Genomic DNA, 18,884 nt, shown 5'->3' on the forward strand with positions numbered 1-18,884 from the left:
CACCCCCTGAAGAATGTACAAAAGGAGCCAAATTCATCTAAGGTGTAGCCTCTCGAATTACACATCGGTTAGTGTGGTTGGGGTAGCCTGAATAAGCACAGCAACTAAACCAGTAAATAAATAAAACTCAGCTTGTCCGAGTTGGCTAACCTGATACAGATTACCAATACTCATAACAGAAACTCTCCTTTAGACATTGTTCCTGTTTCTAAACTCGGAAGAATCATTTTAATTGGAAGCTCTCTGGGGTGGTGCTGTGTTTACGGTTGCCTGCAACCCGAAGGCCGAGTTATCAGAACGTCACGGCAAAAGGTCAGTCTCGCTTGTGCTGGACCCCAGAAATGCCGATGAAGGGGGACAGAAGGGTGTGTACTGTCCTCTTCCCTTCAACATGCCTTTTTATTTGCAGCCTGTCATTCAAGTCCAGAGCTGGCTGCGTTTGCATAAGTACAGCAAATAAGTTAGGAAGCTTCATGGTAAAAAGGGATTAAATGCCTTAATGTGACAATTCTTTACAGTCACATATTTAACAGGAGAACAGAAAAGGTGAGATCCCATCATTAGTATTGAATTGTGTGTGTAAAAAAGGGTTAGATATATAATGTAATTATCTAGCTATAGATACAGGTGTAGCTGATGATGGTATTTACAGAATACGTATATATTTTAAAAGTCAATCAGGCTAATTAAAATCGTGGTTCCTCAGATGACACCTGTTGGGGAAAATATCAAGGGGACACCAGGGCTTTATCTGCAATTCATGCCTGTGTAGGGAAATTGTATTTGACAAGCTGGTTTATAAGAATGTTCCTACAAAAGAGGGAGATGAAAGGCACTTTAAAAATCACAGCACTGCCTCTGGTTCCCACACCAGCATCAAAGTGCTGCTTCCCCTACTTGGACTGGGCTTTGAGGATATTACCCTGCTTTAATGATCAAGCGTGCAGAAACAGCTCTTGCACTGATAATGACCCTTGATTAAGATGTTTGTTTAGGTCATTTGGATTTTCCCCTTCAGGGCCTGTTGTTCGGTGTGGAGTGCGACAATATAGGCACAGTGACCACTGCTTGTGTACAAACTCTGCTAAATGAGACCATTCTCACACGTGAACAATGCCACCCCCCCAAAAAAAAGCTTTGTGTTCACGTGAAATAGGCCCTCAGAGCAGCACTGGAACACAAAGAAGAGTCGAGTAAAATCTTTAGACTTGCACATAGCTGTTTGATATTATGCTCCCATCTTATCTGAAATAAAAGAACACTGAACGTGCTTTTTTTTTTGGAGAAGTGCTTTTTAAAGTCTTTTATTTAATGCAGCACAGAGGTGGCTACGTGCAGAAGGGCTGAGCCGTGGCATCTGCGACACCACAGACTTCGGACACTTGTCTGCCCGTCCTCCACGCCCCCACACAATTAACATCCCCCCCCATAATTAAGCACACTTCACAAATTAAGCCCACGTTATCCGTGAGGCCGGGACCTCGAGGAGGTGAAGGACAGAGGCGTTTTCTTGAATTGCCTCTTTCTCCCCCAAAACAGCTTCGGGTGCTTCAGCAGGCCCCAGGCCGGGGGGGGCAGTGTGAGGAAACCCTGGGCAGAGAAGGAGCTGTGTGGGGAAGGAGGGAGGGAAGGAGGAGGGCCAGGAGGAAGGGAAAGAGGGAAGCCACGAGGCAGGGACGCCAGGAGGAAGGGCCCGACCGCAGCCCTCTGTCCCGCCCTGGCGGCCGCCTTCAGCACCGCAGCCTCCTGAGAGGGATCACAGCGGGGCCCTGTCCACAGGGGCCGGGCTCGGCTCAGGCTTCACGGAGGAGAAGGAGGAGACCTCCGCGGTCGAGGCCGGGCGGAGCGGGGCCCGAGGGCAGCGAGAAACCGCTGTACCGCCCGGCCGCGCTACGAGCCGCCCCAGCCGGGATTCGAACCCGCGACCTCCCGGCCCGCAGCCGCGCTGCGCCTGCGCCGAGCCACGGCGCCGCGGGGCGGAGCCCTCGCGGAGCCGCTTCCGCCCTCATAAACAAGCGCGTGCGCGCGCGCGCGCGCCGCCCTGTACACACCGGCGACGTCATCGCGCGTGCGCGGCGCGACACGTCAGCAGCGGCGGCGGCGGCGGCGGAAGCGGGGGCCGGATGTGCCAAGATGGCGGCCGGGGGGGCCGCGGCAGCGCAGAGGGGGGGCGGCGGCGCCCGGCGCTGAGGGGGCTCCGGCGGCGGCTGGCGGCAGGTACCGCGGGGCGGCCGCGGGGGGGGGGCCGGGGTTGGGGCGTCGGGAATGGGGGGTTCGGGGGGCGAGCTGGGGGACCGGGAGGGGGGTTCTCTGCCCGCCGGGGTCCTGCTCGAGGCGGTCGTTACCGGGTATTGCTGGGAGCGAGGCGCTTAAAGCCCGTCTCGTCAGGTGGAGGGCGGTTTTTATTTTCCCTACACCCCGATTACGGAGGTCTGCGTGCTCCGGGGGCAGCGGCTGGCGCTGACTCAGGGGCACGGCCCCCGAAACGCTGGGGTTGGAGCGAGGGGCTCGCGGCGGCCGGCGGAGCCTGGGGAAGGTGCTGGCTGCTTTTATTTCTACCAGCTGCGAGTCGTATTTTTTGTGGCTTTGGCACTGGGAGGGCTCTCCTCCCAGCACAGCGTTCTCACCTGTAGGTCCCACGTATAAGAAAGCTGGCAGGGAGCGGTGAGCGCTGCTGAAGGCGCAAAATGCCCTCAGCCCCAGGGCCGTCCGCCTGCAGCTCTCTGCAGCGGGAAGATAAAAACAAGTGGCCCAAATGCTGATTTTATACGAGCTGCATATCCCAGCTATTCGTGTCTTTGGCACAGCGGTGCTTTGTTCTATATATTCCTTTCCTTTAGTTAGGAATATCTGAATACATCTGTTGTTTGGTATAGGCACATGCATGCACAATTGTGTGTACGTACATACAGACATAGGTATAAGCACACTTGAGAATTAATATTAGTGCTCTGTAACCTGTTTTGTGGGCATACTTATTGTTGTTTAAGACTAATTTATTTAGCATAAATACATGGAGATGGTATTAAACAAATTTCCCCCAGTTGTTCCTTCATATAGGTAAGTTCTCACAGGGGAGTTAAAACCCATCATGACCATAGAGCCTGTCAGGTGGGACTTATTGGTGGCCCTGTCTCGAGGGTAGTTCTCGTTGTTTTTCTCCTCTTTGGTAATATTTTCTTGACGTGGTTGGAAGTACCTTCTGCAGTTGTTGTTTCTAGCGACTAATGTTTGGCAGGCTGCTCTGTATTATCCGTTAAACCTTCGGAAAGTTAAGAATTTCCAAAGCAGATAAGGCAGAGAGTTGGATTGTTCTTAGGTTATGTAATTATTACTCATTTACACAAATTAGCGTTTCTGTTAATACTGGAGGCAGGGAGGGTCAGTGTCTAGGAGCTGATACCTCCTGTTTAAACTCCTGCCATGGGCACGTTCATTTTATTTGCACTTAATTCTTCAAATTCTGCATGCTTTTACTACTGTGTGGTATCTGTTAATATTAACTTCTGCAAGGAGTCTGGTGCCCTCGTATTGAACCTCTGAAACGTGATGTTAGAGGTCTTGTTGTAGGAATGGCAAGGCAGCGCTTAAGCGTAGGACTTTACGCTGACTCTAATTAGCTGATTACTAGCCCAGGCTATTGCAAGAGTGGGGCCAACATTAGCGCTGTGTGTGTGTACATCTGATGGGACGCTGGAAGCAGTGAAGCCCCCATGAGAAATGTGGAAGTGGGCATTTAAGTTACAAAACAGCTGGCTTCTGCGCTCAACGGCTTCACATAATCTTTCTATTAATAACCGAACTGTTCGGTAAATATTGACCTTTTGTTCAGTGAAGTTAGTGCTTTCCAGGAGGGAGCTGTCTCTGCAGGTGGTTTTATTACCTTTTTTTTTTCCTTCCCACTTTTCGATGTGTTGCATAAAAGCACTAGGTTATTTAAAGGGAGGGGAGAGGAGTTTTTGCAGTTAAACTAATACACAGAACATGACAGACAATAAGTTGGGATGTCCAGTACAGTTTTAGAGATGTCCCTGGGGTTTCTTAAGCATGTGGAAACTGAGGGAGGTGACCAGGCAGGGTTTTGTTGGTGTCATCTTGGTTGGCAGTAATCGTGCACAGCTGGAAAAACTTCGCCTTGGTGTCAGTGTAGGAGTAATGATTGCACAGCACCAAAACCCTTCTGTAAGTATTCCTTGAGACGAATTCAACAGGCAGCTGTGGTTTTTAAAAAAAACGAATACAACTGCAAGTAATGCGTGAAACAAACGAAGCTTTCTGTTCAGTGCTTTTCTGTTGAAATCTGCTTCTGGTCCCATTTCCCATTTTAACAAAAGAAAAGTTTTAACGAGTTTGTGAAGTCTAAGCTTAAGAATTGAGGCAGTCAATCAAGGCTACGAAATGTACGAATATGGAGGAGAAATTGAGAGACGCAGTCCCTGCTGACTGATGTTTCTGGTCCCCTGGAAGAGGGGCCTCGATAACACACCAGACTGCTGGGTTCTCAGTGATGAGCAGAAGAGGTTAAGCTGTATGGATTCTGAAAAAGGCTACACAGATTGTGCTGCGCGTGCTGGCCAGGGTGCTTTGTACAGGAGTTTTTTCTTTGGAAATCTTCACGGAATGCACACAGTTATGCGACGTTTACTCAATGCGTCTTTTTCTTAAACCCCAAACCAGATTTTTTTTGTTTAAACTTTTCTATAGCGATGAAAATTTTGGCTTGACTAGGAACAAGTGATTTATTACTGTTACTGACAAGATGCTGAATCTTTAAAAATAAGAAAATAAAAACAAGACTTGCACAGCTTTTGTCTGTCTTCTGTAAACAGACTTGCATCTGGTATGACAGAACTGGTGGCAGCCTGTATGATACAGACCACGTTCGTTACATACAATTAGAAAAACAAGAGTATCGCATGTTACGAAAGCCTTGCTGAGCTGGACAAGTAGTGAAGAACTCATTTTGTCAGCTGCCCTCCTCCCCAGGTTGGTAAGGGATGGTAAAATTGAAAAATACACGTTCCTAATTACCGAACTTCATGTGCACCGAATTCCTGGCTGGCGTTGTTTGGAGTTCTTGTTGGCAGAGCTGGGATACTTCTGTCCCTGCGCTGTCCAGCCGGCAGCGCGGCTTTAACTCTGTGGCACTGTGCCAGAGTCCTGCTAAGGTTAAAGCGAGAGTATTGATTGATTAATAGGTGGGGAGTAGATTGTATTTTATGTTCCTAAATGCTGTTTTACTGCTACGCAGCACTCATCTCAAAGAGAATATTTGGGATGAAAACACAGTTGCCAGTCTCAAAATAAATAACACTACTGCCCTGAATGATACCTTTTTTACCAAAGTGCATTCTGCTCAGGAGAATAACATCTGATGAGTACTTGGAGAGCTTCTCACTTTACCTGTAAAACGGTCTGTTCGCATTAAGCAACAAAGCTGAAGAAATGTTGTCTCTAACAACATTTTCTCAATGTTCCTTAGCTAAATTGAGCTTGCCAAAGCGATCGCAGATGCTGTTGGAGACCAGCTGTTGCTGTGTCTTTCCTTTATGATGTGTGCTTCTGCTTCAAACAGATTTGGGGGAATGTAACGGTATAATCCCACTGGTGCTATTATGAGACTGAGACTTTAAATTTTGTACAGGACCAAACTGTGTTTCTGTCACTCTTACTTGGAGCTATTTGTTAACACAGTTGTTAAATTATGTGCACTGTTACCACTCAGCGTTAAGCTTCATTAACACTGTACTTGCATTCAGAAATACAATGTTAAGTGTGAATTTCTGGTAGGTTCTGGAGAACAGAGACATCTCTTATTCTAAGTTTTTTTGAGTAATTTTGTTTCTAAAATAAAAGTTGCTGAAGTGCTCGCTACATGTGTTGCAAGAAAGCAAACTGACTCGTCATCTTTTTGCCTTAACAGGGTGGAAGAAGGAATCTGTTTACGGCATCCAGTGCTAGCTTTTCATCTGGCATCTGACCCTGCTGGAAGGCCATCATGCAGCAGCCTCCACAGACTGTTCCAGCGGGAGCAGCAGCTCCACCTCCTGCGGGCCTTGCCCGGAACATTTACTGGAGAAACACCTCGCTCAGTAAACGAGCAAATGCAGCAGCTGCCCCGGTGCAGCCTGTGACAGACCCTTTTGCCTTTGGCAGACAGACTCCCCAGGGTTCCCCTTTAGATAACCCATCCAAGGGCAATGCCTTGGTTATGCCGAGTTCTTCCCCGGCGGCGTTTCCCCAGCCGGCTGTTGTGCATCCTTCACCATCACACGCAGGGGACAATCCTCACGGACTGCATGCGTCTTTGTCAGCTCCTGTATCTCAACCAGGAATAAATACCAGTACCTTTTCTAACGTTCCAGTTCCTTCACCGTCCCCAGGATACGTTACAAATAGCGCTACAGAAGTGCATCCCAACGCAGATCTGGGACTCCATGGGTCTGCGGTACCGTTGCATTATAATACAGGAACAGCACTTGAAAATTCTTTCAGTGTGCATCCTGGAATGGTGTCTCTGTCAAACAAACCCGGAGGTAGGCAAGATGCTCACAGAGATCCAAGCGACGTTCCTTCGGGACCCGCTGCAGCAGCAGTCTTCCCTCCACCTCCTCAGCAGCCCGTGTCTCAGTGGAGACCTGGTCAAGGTAACCTGCAGTCTCCGGTTCGAAATTTTGTGCCCCATCCTGAGCCGTCTTCTCAGCCTGACATTCATAGCGTTTCTCAGTCTTCGGTCAGCCCTCCTCATCCTCCCCCACAGACAAATTTGCAGCATGGTCCTGTACATCAAGGTATTCCACAAAATCCCGTGCAAGCGCCTTTATCCGTTGGTTGTGAAAAGACTGGGAAAAATGTCTCTGCAAACAATGGTCATCACATGAACAGCATCCAGCCTGGAAATGTGTTTAGGCAGAACGCAGAAATGAGTAATGCTTGGTTAAATCAAACTTACCAGGACCAGTTTTACCCACAGCCACCCTTGCAAGACTCCAATTTTGTCATTCCCACAGCTCAGGAAAACAACCCCAAAAAACAGTCTCCAGGTGTGTCTGAAACATCAAACAGACCCATTCCCACAGACCGAGATTCAGGAACAGTCTCGATGTTTTTCAAAGGGGATGAGGCAGAAAATGAAGAAATACTTTCGTCTGAAAAAAACTACGTGGTTGAGAAAACCGAGTTTGCTTGTCAGCCAAATTCGTCGCCCTTGTATCACCAGCCTATGCAGCCTCAGTGGGTTGCAACGAATGTTCTGTCTCAGGCGCACATCGGTACAGGTTCAGCCAACGAGGTGGTACAAAAAGGAATGGATGTCCAGTATTTCCCTAAAATTGTAAGTCAGCAGGAGGCACAGGCTGCCAAGCACGCTGTGTTTATCGGTGATGACAAAGCGCGTGCGGGTGATGCATCCGGTAACGGCGGGTCACAGTACGAAAATGTTGAGAACCTGGAGTGCATTCAGAATCAGGAAGTGCTGCCAAGCGAGCCACACAACGTGACTGCTTCATCCCCTTCTGCTCACCCTGATCCGTACAGATACGGACCCCTACCGGGTCAGATGCTTCCAAAGAACGCTGTTGTGAGCCATGCTGAAGGAGGACCAAATTTGGAGGCACCTGATTCCTTACCTCATCCTGTCCGGCCCGATAGCGTATCTTCAAACTATAGCAACATTAGCCATAGGAGCGCTTCGAGCTCCGCGAGACCTCCGGAGCAAGTCGGTACGTTTATTCAGCAAGAAAGCGGGAAGCCCGATGAAGAATCTTCTGCTCGCTTCTTTAAACAGATCGACTCCTCTCCTCTGGGAGGTGATTCGAGTGAGGTAAACCTGAGCAAGAGCTACCATAGTAACCTCTCCCAGCCTCCAACTCCAAGTCCTCCTAAGCCTACAGGAGTGTTTCAGACGAGTGCGAACAGTTCTTTTGAACCTGTGAGGTCCCACGGAGTTGGCATAAAACCTGCAGAAATTGACCAGGCGAAGATGGTGGTTGAGTTAAGAGAGAACCACCCAAACCAAAAGAATAACAAGAAGAACACAGCTGTGCCAGCTGCGTCACCAGGCAATCTCGAACAGCCACCAGATAATCTGGAAACTATTTTTATGCCTCAGGTATACCCACTGCCTCTCGCAGTTACTGGTGAAGCTGGAAACATGTTGCACTCCGGATCTGTTACAGAAAACATGCAGTCATTGTCTGAGCGAAGGTCTTCAACAAGAGCTCAGGGAGCAATTAAGAAGTGTGACAGCCCAGCAACGACTCTGTGGGCTCATAATGAGTTACCTAATTTTGGGGGAAATGTTCTTCTAGCTCCTGCTGCTCCTGCGGTGTATGTACCTGCCAAACAAACTGTGGAAGTCATTCAGCCACCGGAAGAAGGCCTGCCTAATCAGCAGCCAAATAAACCAGGGAATATTGCTGTGCAGCCTTCCCAAGATGGAAATATATCTTCTGAAAATCTTGAGAATCCTCCCAAAATGGGAGAAGAGGAGGCACTTCAGTCTCAGGCAAGTTCTGGTTATGCAAGTTTGTTGTCTTCTCCACCTACAGAGTCTTTGCAAAATCAGCCTATCCTGATTGCTCAGCCTAATCAAAGCTATAACTTGGCTCAGCCAATTAATTTTTCTATTTCTCTATCTAATCAGTTAAGCAGCAATGAAAATCAACCAATGAAGGATGCCGGGGCTGGGGACAAGCCTTCGATGGGCCCCCAGACTTCACATACTGGTGGGATCATCTCGGGGGAAAATGCACCGCTGCCTGTGATGCAAGTTGGATCTCTATTAGTTAATGCACCTCCAAATACTAATCTGTTAAAACATAATTTATTGCAAAGCCCCGTTAATTCCTCTGACACTGCCTCTAATCAGCCTGCAAACTTGCTCATGAAAACACCGCTTAATTTAGCTCCTGAAGGGCAAAAGAATGTTAATTTTGAAGGTTTTGTTCCTGAATTTGCTAGCAAACCAGGAGCTAATTCATCCGTCTCTCCTGGGATTAATCTTCCCAGTGGAAGTGCGCTGCTCCCACCTGTTAATTCTGTAGTACAGGCTAATAACTCTGCAAATCGCTCAAATAGCAAAGAAGAAGCTGCTGGAGTGCTTGACTTTACAGCGCCACGGACGTTGGAGAAAAGCAGTGCGAGTAACTCTGTGCAAGTGCACAATCAGTCGCTTTCTGGTGGTCCCGCGTATCCTCCGCAGGCAGTTGGTGCTGGCCAGGTGGGTCCTGAGATGCATGACAAACAACATTTCTATCAACAGGTTACAAAAGATGTACAGCATCAGGCTGTGCCAGACAGAGCTGTGCAGGGAGCGTTGCCATCTCAGCCCCAAATGCAGGCAGCTCAGATGCAGCAACCGGCATCTTCTGGGCAGTCCTCAGCTCCCTCAAACTACCCGGCTGCTGCAGGGACTAGTGCCATGCAGGCATCGCAGCAGCGCGAGAACCAGGAGCTGGGGAACCAAGAGGCCAGTTCAGCGCAGCTGGCGAGGTACGACCAGATGAGCCCTGATAAGCAACCCGCGTCTGGACAGCCACCGAGTGCACAGACTTCCACAGCTCCTCCTACCAGCACCGGCCAGCCGGTCATGGCAAGCGCACAACAAGACCCGCAGCGTCCGCCCCTGCCTCAGACTCCTCAGGATGCCTTTGGTCCACCACAGAACCCCTACTACTACTATAGACATCCTTATGATGCTTACCAGCCTCCATATCCCCCACCGTACCCTCCTGCGGATCCCAGGGCAGCGTCTCATCTTTATTACATGGTAGGATATGTTTTTATTTTCCCCTTCCTTCCCCACTCAGCGTGTATCAATAGTTTTCATTTTTGAATTGCAACTTTTAATAGTTGTGTTACGATCAGCGTTCAGTATGGCATTCATATTAAGGATTTAATATGGAAAATCTAAATTGCAGTAATAAAATTTAAGTAATGGAGATTTAAAAAAATTAAAATAGTTGTTAATACTAATTCCAGTTGGTACAGATGTCAACTGATAACTGCTTATTTCTCTGGGAAAAGTTGACAGTTCTGTCTTAGCTGCACAGTTGTTCAGATTTGGTTCCCACCTGCTGCCTGACTTATTGGCAGTTTAGCAGGATGACCACCGTTGTGGTTGAAGTAGTCTAGAAGTAATGTTTCCAGAAGTAATATTAATAGACCTTGCCACAAGGTATACCAAAAGCTGTCCTGTAGACTGTTGATCTTCATCTCTTCAGGTATCACAGTGTGGTGTTTGTGACAATTTGTTTTTAAAGGTTTATTCTTGGACTTGGGCAGCCTCTTACCTTACACGTCAATCTCTTTTCTAGGAGGACAGCTACGGACAGTACGACCCACGGTACAGACACTACGATAGCAGCAGCGCTGCTTATATGGAGCCCGGGAGCTATCGTTATCCTGAGCCCGAACGTCCCAGTTCCAGAGCCAGCCACTGCTCCGACAGGCCTTCTTCCAGGTATGCAGTTCCTAAACTGAAGATCTGGTAAAACCCAACACAGCAAGTGCAATTATACCTGTTCAAGTTTTACAGCATAAGCTGCAGTGAGGAAGTTCAAAAACTCATTGTGTGCTGCCATAGGAACGTGCGGTATCGAATGCCGTGCCTGAAAAGGATACTGATACGATTCCAGCAGTCTGTTCTGCTGCTACAGCTCGGTGCCCCTTTCATTCGGTTCTGCAGGTGGTTGTCAGCTTCTCTGCCAGGCTGAAAGTCACTGCAACAGACTCGATGCTCTTTTGCATGCGTGCCGTGGAAGTGCAATGTAGGCCATGGGTTGGTTAACCAGTGCTAGTTTATTTTCTTGATAGCACTTACACAGCGGCCCCCTAGTTCTGTTAATAAATGGCGCTTTTGCACATTGGTGTGGGGATGTGCTTTGCAAGCATAGCAGTCTGCGTGGCTCACTGACATACAGTATTTCGTTTTTTTTGGAAAAGAGCAGATGAATCCAGTGAAAACAGCTGGTGTTTTGTCAGGTTAATTTGTCTGACAGGTCGAACCAGGACACGTGTTTCACTCATGGAGTAGTCTTCAACTTAAAAACGAAATTCTCTTTACCGCCTTCATAAGATTATAGGAAGCTTGGCATTGAGGAGTACAAAATGATAAGCATATCTGTTTGTGATAACTTGTGTCATTGTCTTAAGTGACTTTAATTGCCCTGTGAGATCTCCTAAGGAGATAACCTCTAGTAGCACGAAGAAAGCACTCCTTCTGATGTGTGCTCTTTTTTACATAGTGTTTTGAAGAGGTTAAAATTCCTAGGAGGGCTTTGGGCAGATCAAAGCCTGTTGTGGGTTGCTCTGTCAGTGTTGATGTGTGATGTGACTGCAGTTGGATGCAGGCTGTCGTGTGGCACCGCAGGGCAGCACAGACTAAGAGTGGCAAGGCACCCAAAGCTAGTGTTTCTGAAACTTTCCCACAGTGTATCAATGATGTATTGATTTCCGTAAATAACTGATGAAGAAGATTCTTAAATTCTGTTTGGGGAGGGGAAGGGAATAACATCTTTCTGAGGGGGACTGAGGAGGTTGGTTAGGTGGCTAAACTTGATCTGATAAGATCAGAACTCCTCCTGCAGAGCTAAGTGCTGTGTTAGCAAGGCTCCCACCCGTTTTTCCAGTGCTGAGTATCACCTGACTGGCTTGGCCACTGCAGGGTTTGCACTATCACTTCTATGAATAGTGCTTTGGAGAGGAGCATGGAGTTCCCGTCACTCCACGCTGTTGTTAAATCACTTTCCCTCCTGTGCATATGTGTATGTATACATAGGAGTGTTTGTGAGTGCATGCACGCGAGTGTTTATATCCACACGGAAGTTTTTATTTATGGACATATAGCTACACATGGATGTGTAGATATGTATGCATATAAGTGTACATGCATATATGTACACACACTACTACTTTACGTTCTTATCTAACGTTCGTTTAGCTTTGTTTCATCAGTTTTGGATAGTGTCCCCAAAATGGCATATAACAGAGCTCCAAGTAGAACAAGAAAATGATATCACTGAGTTCTTTGATGTCCAGGTAGCCAAAGAATAGCGTAGTGCATTTCGGTTTTGTTTCTCTTCTGACTTGCATGGTATGCTGGTGACAGATGCTGCGATGGCATCCCCAGAGACTTCAGTTTGGAAGCCTTCTGTTTGGAATTACCTACAAGAGCACTAGTGCATGTCCTGACTTGTTTTCATGACCTTGTCTCCAGACTGCAGTCCTCTTTTCCTCTCCATAAGATGTATAAGAAAACGCTTCTAAAGTTGAGGGAGCAATTATTTCATTATTTAGGTTGCTGATCTCTCTGTTGAGACAGTTCATTCTAATTATAGCAGTAGTTTTTGTGATTAATTGCCCATAAGTAACCGATCTCATGACCAAAGCAGCTCACAAAAGCCACTAAGGTATTGTACTGTCAGTTTGTTATGGCACAGAGCAGCTTAGTGATGTATATAACTTTGTAAACATCTGATTTTACAATTATGATTATTTGGTTTCCTGTAAATGCATTAGTTTAAATATGAAACTACCTAACCAATCATGGCATGTAGTTCTTCATATCTCTTGCTAACTTTCGGAGAGATTGAAGGAGGGATAATAATTTCTTATGCCTGTGTACTTTCAGGCAGGGATATCCTGAAGATTATTATGCAAAAACTGGATGGACTGATTATTATCCAGGCTATTACCCAAATGCATATGACTATGGAGGTAAGGTGTCAAAGTATTCTCTGAATTTTTCTATAGCAAATTGCAGATCTCCTTTGCCCCATAAATTTTTCTCCAATTTTAAAATCGGAGAATTACTGTGTTTTTTTTCTGTAATTAAATATATATATATATAATCTCCTTCCTACAACCAGCGAGAATAAAGTTACACTTGCTAGAAATTGATCTTTGGTCCTACTTTAGTAGTTCTTAATACCATGCTGTCCTTCCTATGTTTCTTTTATTCAGCAGAAGTAGTAAATAGAAAATAAATAAAGGTCTTTCATCACTCCCAGACTTATCTTTGCCATTTCATTTATAAAAATGTACCATGATAAGTCCACAGAATGGTTTTCTTTGGTGTTTTGCAAACCTGTCACTTGTTGGCTTGTATCCTTGGTGTGTAACCTGCAGGCAGAGTTCTAAAGTAAAATTTAGGTGGGGTGTAAACAGAAATTGACTCATGACTAGAATTTGTTTTTGTCTGTAATTATCTGAATGCTCACAGAGACATAGTGGTGTTAGTAGTCTAAAGGCAATTGCTTAGATAGTGCCTGGGAAGACTTTAAGCAAAATCTGTCTGTATCGTGAAGCACATGGCATGGCGCTCTGAAAACTGATAGCAAAGATTCTGCTAATATTTGTTGAATTATTTTCATGCTATGATTAAGTTTGAAAGTTGTTAGAAAGGATCTATCTGATGGTTAACACTGTCTTCTCAAGAGTATCTAGCTAACTATAGTCATGTTTTCATTTTTCTGGGGTGCTGACCAAATTGGCAGGTAATTAAAGAGAAAGGAGAGAAAAGTTATAGGTAATAACTTCCAGTATCTAACCCATTTATTTTTATCTTCCAAAGATCCAAGTCGCTGGGAACGTTACTCGTCAGCATATGACCCCAGATACAGAGATCCTAGAAGTTACGATCAGAGGTATTGGTATGATGCTGAACACAACCCGTACCAGAAGAGAGAAGCGTATCCATATGGCAACAGGTTTGTCCATTCGGTCCGTGCTCTTTCCACATCTAGGGCAGGGTGGGACCTAGGTGCTGACTGCGTCCAGAGAACCACTGTGAATGAAGGCAGACAGTCTGGCATTGCTTTCTTTTGGACTAAGTCCCTCATATTCAAATGTGTCATCAGGAAACTAGATAATGGCAGTAAGTGTTAAGGCAAGGACTGAAGCGTCACCTGTGCACCAACGGAAATACTGCTTTGTTTCAGATCTACCCCAAAGCCTTAGAAAATTGTGTGCTGTTGTGGTAATTGTATGGGCATCAGAATTGTTGAGGTATCATGCAGCTTCATAAACAAAATCCTCTCAGTACTGTACTCCAGGAACACAGTTGCATCCTGTGACAGACTATTAAAATGCAGTATTATGCTTTTAATAGCTACTTTTGCTAGTTTGTTCTTTTGCTTGAACACAGGTAATTGAGGAACAACAGATGAGTTGTCATCTCACTCTTAAAAGGATTTAAGGCAAATATGACGTTTTCAGATAAGATAAATGTTGTTTGGGTTTTATTTTTTTATTCTAAACAGCCTCGGAGCATGACGTTAATCTTCATCTTGAATATTCTGGATGAAGTTCTTGAAGTACCAGTTTGTTTACTGTAATAAAAACCTAAATCTAGGTAATGATCTAGAAGCCCTTTTGAAGCTAGGTACAGTTCCCTTCTGAAGAGGCAGGCAGTGGAGTCACTTTCCTTTAGATACAGTTGGCTATGTTTATTTTTGTTTGGTATGTTTTTGTTCTTCAGACATGACCGATACGAAGATCACTGGAGATACGATCCTCGTTTTACTGGAAGCTTTGATGATGAAGCAGAGCCTCACAGAGATCCTTACGGTGATGAATTTGATAGACGCAGCGTTCACAGTGAGCATTCTGCTCATAGTCTCCGTAGCTCCCACAGTGTTCACAGTCACCGGAGCAGTTTTAGCTCTCGCTCTCAGCAAGTAAGCTTCAAATGGTCACATCAAGTATTCTCAGACAGTTAAGCTGGGTCTTTCTCTTAGGTGTGGGTGGAAAGTTAGAAGTATTTAAATATTTCAGTTTTTAGCTTGGGAAAAAATGTATTTTGAAAACCTGTATTCTGTAGGTTAAGGCTGTTTTGTAATATAGTTCTGAGTTTAGCATTTGTCACAGTTGTCAAGAGAACTTTAACCAAAATCAGCACTCAGCTGTGTCAGTTGCCACACATACAGAAATGAAAAAAATACTGAACCCATATGGTTGTGAGAACTTTGCCTTTACTGTGCTTGGCTGGAGTTGATATTGCCTGGCTTTCAGTGTTGTGTCATTTTTCTGATCACAAGCATGGGATCTGTTAAAAGACTAACTCAATGTTTGTATGATGGTATCTTGACTTTACAAGCAAAACTCAAACCTAGCTGATTACTTATCTATTTATGCCATGAATACAAATACCTGAAAAACACAAGTAATATTCAGGTGATTGTTGTGGTGATGAGAGAGCTGAACATGGATGCGAACAGATCAAATGGTAGTAAAAACATTGAGGGGAGAACACTAAGAGATTATCTTCTGCAGGTTGTTGACCAGGTGATTTGCAGGGCAGTGTTTTCAAGTGTAGCAAACCTGGTTTAAGAATCATCCGAAGAAGTGAAGATGGTGGGGTGGAATGCTTACCGTCTTGTCATGCTTGCAGTATTGCTTGCTTTGTGTAACTTCACGCTCTCTGCTGACAACTACTAATATGATCTATTTAGAGCCAGCTGTATAGAAGTAACCATGATCTAACGGCTAATGCGTATGAAACTGCTGCACAGGCAGTGTCGCTGCATGCAGATTATACGTATGGTGGATATGCTCCTAACTTTGGTGGACAACAGCCTTTTACAGATTATGGCTACCCGGCTGAAACTGGATGGTCAACTGTAGAACAAGGTATTGGCACCATTGGGGAAGGAGGAGGGAAGGGACTGTGCTTGTGAGGTTGTTCATTGGTAGTAGTTTGTGCTTCTGTTAACGTTTGTAGTGTGTGAGATCACTTTTGTGCATTTGTTAAGCCTGTTAACAGGAAAGCACTCCTGTTTACAGTATGTATACGTGAACAAAGTTCTTCCCTGTTCAGCAAAAGGATAGCTTCTTGCTTGCTGAAGCATGGGTATTTCACAGAATGGCAGTAGCTAGATGGTGATTGCGATTAAATATTGCATACTTGCATTTGTAAACACTTTTTAGATACATTTTTGAATTGTATTGTGCGTGCTTCTGGGGGAATGATTAAAATTTAACTTAAACTTCAGATTTATCCACATTTTTTACCCTTTTCCATGAGAAACAAAACACTGTTCATCTGGAAAATGTTTTCTAGAGTTTCTTGAAGTCATTAGCTCTTTGACGATGTCATATGTTTATATTGAGATGTCTAAGACAAACAAGTAAAGCCCCTGCATTAAAGCAATAAGTGGATTTTAGAGTTCTTTAGTCTAGTTTTGTTCTTTATGGCAAATCTTCAGAAGATCTGAAAATTTAATGGAACTGATTAATTGTTGCTTATGAAATTTAGCCAAATTGTATTTCTTTTTTTTCCCACTAGTACTGCGGGATTACTGAATTAAATAAATACATCAGCATGTCTATTTTGTTGCAAGTCAGGTCACTTTATCTTATTTTCTTTTCTCCCTGCTTCAGCACCTTTAAGGCCCTCAACGCCTGAGAAATTTTCAGTGCCTCATCTGTGTGCTAGGTTTGGTCCTGGCGGATTCTTAATAAAAGTGCTGCCAAACCTGCCTTCAGAAGGCCAGCCAGCTCTGGTTGAAATACACAGCATGGAGGTAAAGTTTATAAGCAAAAAGGAGGGTGGTGGAGTTACAGGCCTTTCTTTTGGAAGGGGAGTAGGGAAGTTAGGTCTGTAGCTTCCTGTATTACTTTAGTATGTCAGTGCATGTAATCCTTCTGTATTTACCTGTTGTGGTTTGCTCTGTAGCTGTAAGTAAAGTGGTAACTTAACAATTCCTTTTCAATGAGAGATGACATAGGCATGATTAGATCATCCAGCTCCTTATAATTTTGTTTGGGTAAAATCCTTACTTTCTAGAAGTGCTGGAGTTTTTTGTTTGCTTGTTACTAATGTAATACTGTTCCTAGAGATATCATAGCCCTGCAGAGAATGTACAAGGACAAAGGACAGCTTGTTATCTTGATTGACTGGGGATTAAATACTGTGTGCATGTTTTTATTCTTCCTATGCCTCTACAAAGAACAGCAGCACTCTAGTGATGTAAAATGTGTGTAAGGACTGGTTTACGTGATGAGAGTAGGGATTCACTGGTAGAATATCGGTAGAAGGAAGTGGAATTGCACACAAGTACTAGAACGGCAGCAGGAAAATTATTGAGGAGGTAAGAGGAATATTTTTGTATTTTGCTACAGAATGTTTCCCCCGTCAAGAAGTAGATCTTGTCATTTATTATCCTTATGCAGGTTGCAAGCCACCATAAATAATTTAAGATCAATAGCCATGATTATAATATAGATATGTTCAGGTCTGTTTTTTATTCTTAAAATACAAAAAGCATAGTTATAAAAATTTCTTATGGTTTATATTTGTGTCTTTAGACTATGTTGCAACATTCTCCAGAGCAAGAAGAGATGAGAGCGTTTCCTGGTCCTCTTGCTAAGTATGTCCTAACAGATTTTTAAGAAATTTCACATTTCAAGATTTCATTTCTTCATCAAACTTTTTATTGTCCTGCAATTGTAGATTACAGGATTTAAACTAACTCTAAATATTTGTTGTTTTTCACTTGTATAAATGGTAGGTGAGCTTTAAATTTGTTCTTCATACTAGTCACAATAATGATCTGAATGTTTTGCATTTGTCTCATTAAATGCTTTTTTTTCTTCTTCCAGGGATGACACCCATAAAGTGGATGTTATTAATTTTGCACAAAATAAATCTACACAGTGCTTTAAGAATGAAAATTTAATCGACAAAGAATCTGCAAGTCTGCTTTGGGACTTCATTGTTCTGTTGTGCAGGCAGAATGGGGTATGTTTCACTGCTTGAACTTTTGTCCTTCCTGAAATCTTTTATACAGAAACTGGCATTTATGTAGAAGTAATACGTGTACAGTGACTTACCTGTAACAAACAGTTCATACGTTGATGGAACAGGTAATCTGGTCACTTGTGCTCGGAGGTGTTGATAGTCAAGTCTTGTTGAAAATAACATGAAGGCAATGTTGAAATAACAGCTTTTTTTTTTTTTTTCCCCCTACCATACATTATAGACTGTTGTGGGAACAGACTTGGCTGAACTTTTGCTCCGAGATCATAAAACAGTATGGCTTCCTGGAAAGTCCCCTAATGAAGCAAATTTGATCGATTTCACTAATGAGGCTTTGGAACAAGTAGAAGAGGAATCTGGTGAAGCCCAGCTCTCATTTCTCACTGATAGTCTTATAACCACAATTGACAGTCTTGAAAAAGAGACAGAGAGATTCAGAGAGTTGCTGCTTTATGGCCGTAAGAAGGTGAGTGCTTATATTCAAATCCTGTGTCTTATTTACTTATTTTTCGGATATCTGAAAGCTCTAAGCATCAGTGAAAATCATTTTGCTACTTGCAGTGTGTATATTTCATAACACTGCGCTGCACTGATGAAAAAATGTCCTGCAGTTTATAAAATAAAACAATTATATTTCTTGTGTTAGCCTATGACCGAAACAAACACTTTTCATTTGGTCAAAATACTACTGTAAAAAAATCACTCTTACTGAGTAGTATGTTAAGCTAACCCGGGAAACTAATTTCTGTATTAACTTTAGGATGCTTTGGAATCAGCCATGAAGCATGGCTTATGGGGTCATGCTCTGCTACTTGCCAGCAAGATGGACAGCAGAACACATGCAAGAGTTATGACCAGGTACAGTTTTGCTTGTTATTGATTAATACGATGTGGTCTACCTATTCTGCTAATGAGTGATCTGGTGCTTCAGACATCTTAATGTCAAAATCATGAGTTATCTTTAATAGCTCATGCAAGAATTACGCTTTAATTTTACCTCTGTGTTCAGTTGATTCATGTAAGCTGTTGCTTTTTATTCTGAGGTCTTCAGGCCATAAACTTAAACTTGAGAAGTTATTCTATGCACTCTTTCCATTTAAAGGACATTTTAACCACAGTAATCCAT

The 18,884-nt window shown here is 44.2% G+C and overlaps 1 protein-coding gene across 16 annotated transcripts in view; it reads left to right on the forward strand.

The window, feature by feature from the left end:
* Nucleotides 1-2,049: 2,049 nt before the first annotated feature.
* SEC16A (SEC16 homolog A, endoplasmic reticulum export factor) overlaps nt 2,050-18,884 on the forward strand; it is a 30,304-nt gene continuing 13,469 nt past the window's right edge. For 4 of the 16 annotated variants that reach the window (XM_083808020.1, XM_083808032.1, XM_083808030.1 and 1 more), the window contains exons 1-13: nt 2,054-2,217; nt 4,830-4,986; nt 5,924-9,769; nt 10,317-10,462; nt 12,632-12,717; nt 13,574-13,709; nt 14,480-14,678; nt 15,453-15,630; nt 16,381-16,523; nt 17,308-17,369; nt 17,602-17,740; nt 17,982-18,224; nt 18,519-18,616. In XM_083808020.1, the coding sequence (XP_083664146.1) occupies nt 5,999-9,769; nt 10,317-10,462; nt 12,632-12,717; nt 13,574-13,709; nt 14,480-14,678; nt 15,453-15,630; nt 16,381-16,523; nt 17,308-17,369; nt 17,602-17,740; nt 17,982-18,224; nt 18,519-18,616 (5,201 nt within the window). In that variant the 5' untranslated portion in view covers nt 2,054-2,217; nt 4,830-4,986; nt 5,924-5,998. Of the gene's footprint in view, nt 2,218-4,829; nt 4,987-5,923; nt 9,770-10,316; nt 10,463-12,631; nt 12,718-13,573; nt 13,710-14,479; nt 14,679-15,452; nt 15,631-16,380; nt 16,524-17,307; nt 17,370-17,601; nt 17,741-17,981; nt 18,225-18,518; nt 18,617-18,884 lie in introns of all 16 variants that reach the window. The other 12 variants (XM_083808029.1, XM_083808031.1, XM_083808024.1 and 9 more) reach the window with 10 other exon arrangements.

This window comes from Anser anser (genome assembly GCF_964211835.1).
Source record: "Anser anser genome assembly, chromosome: 21".
Lineage (NCBI taxonomy): Eukaryota > Metazoa > Chordata > Aves > Anseriformes > Anatidae > Anser > Anser anser.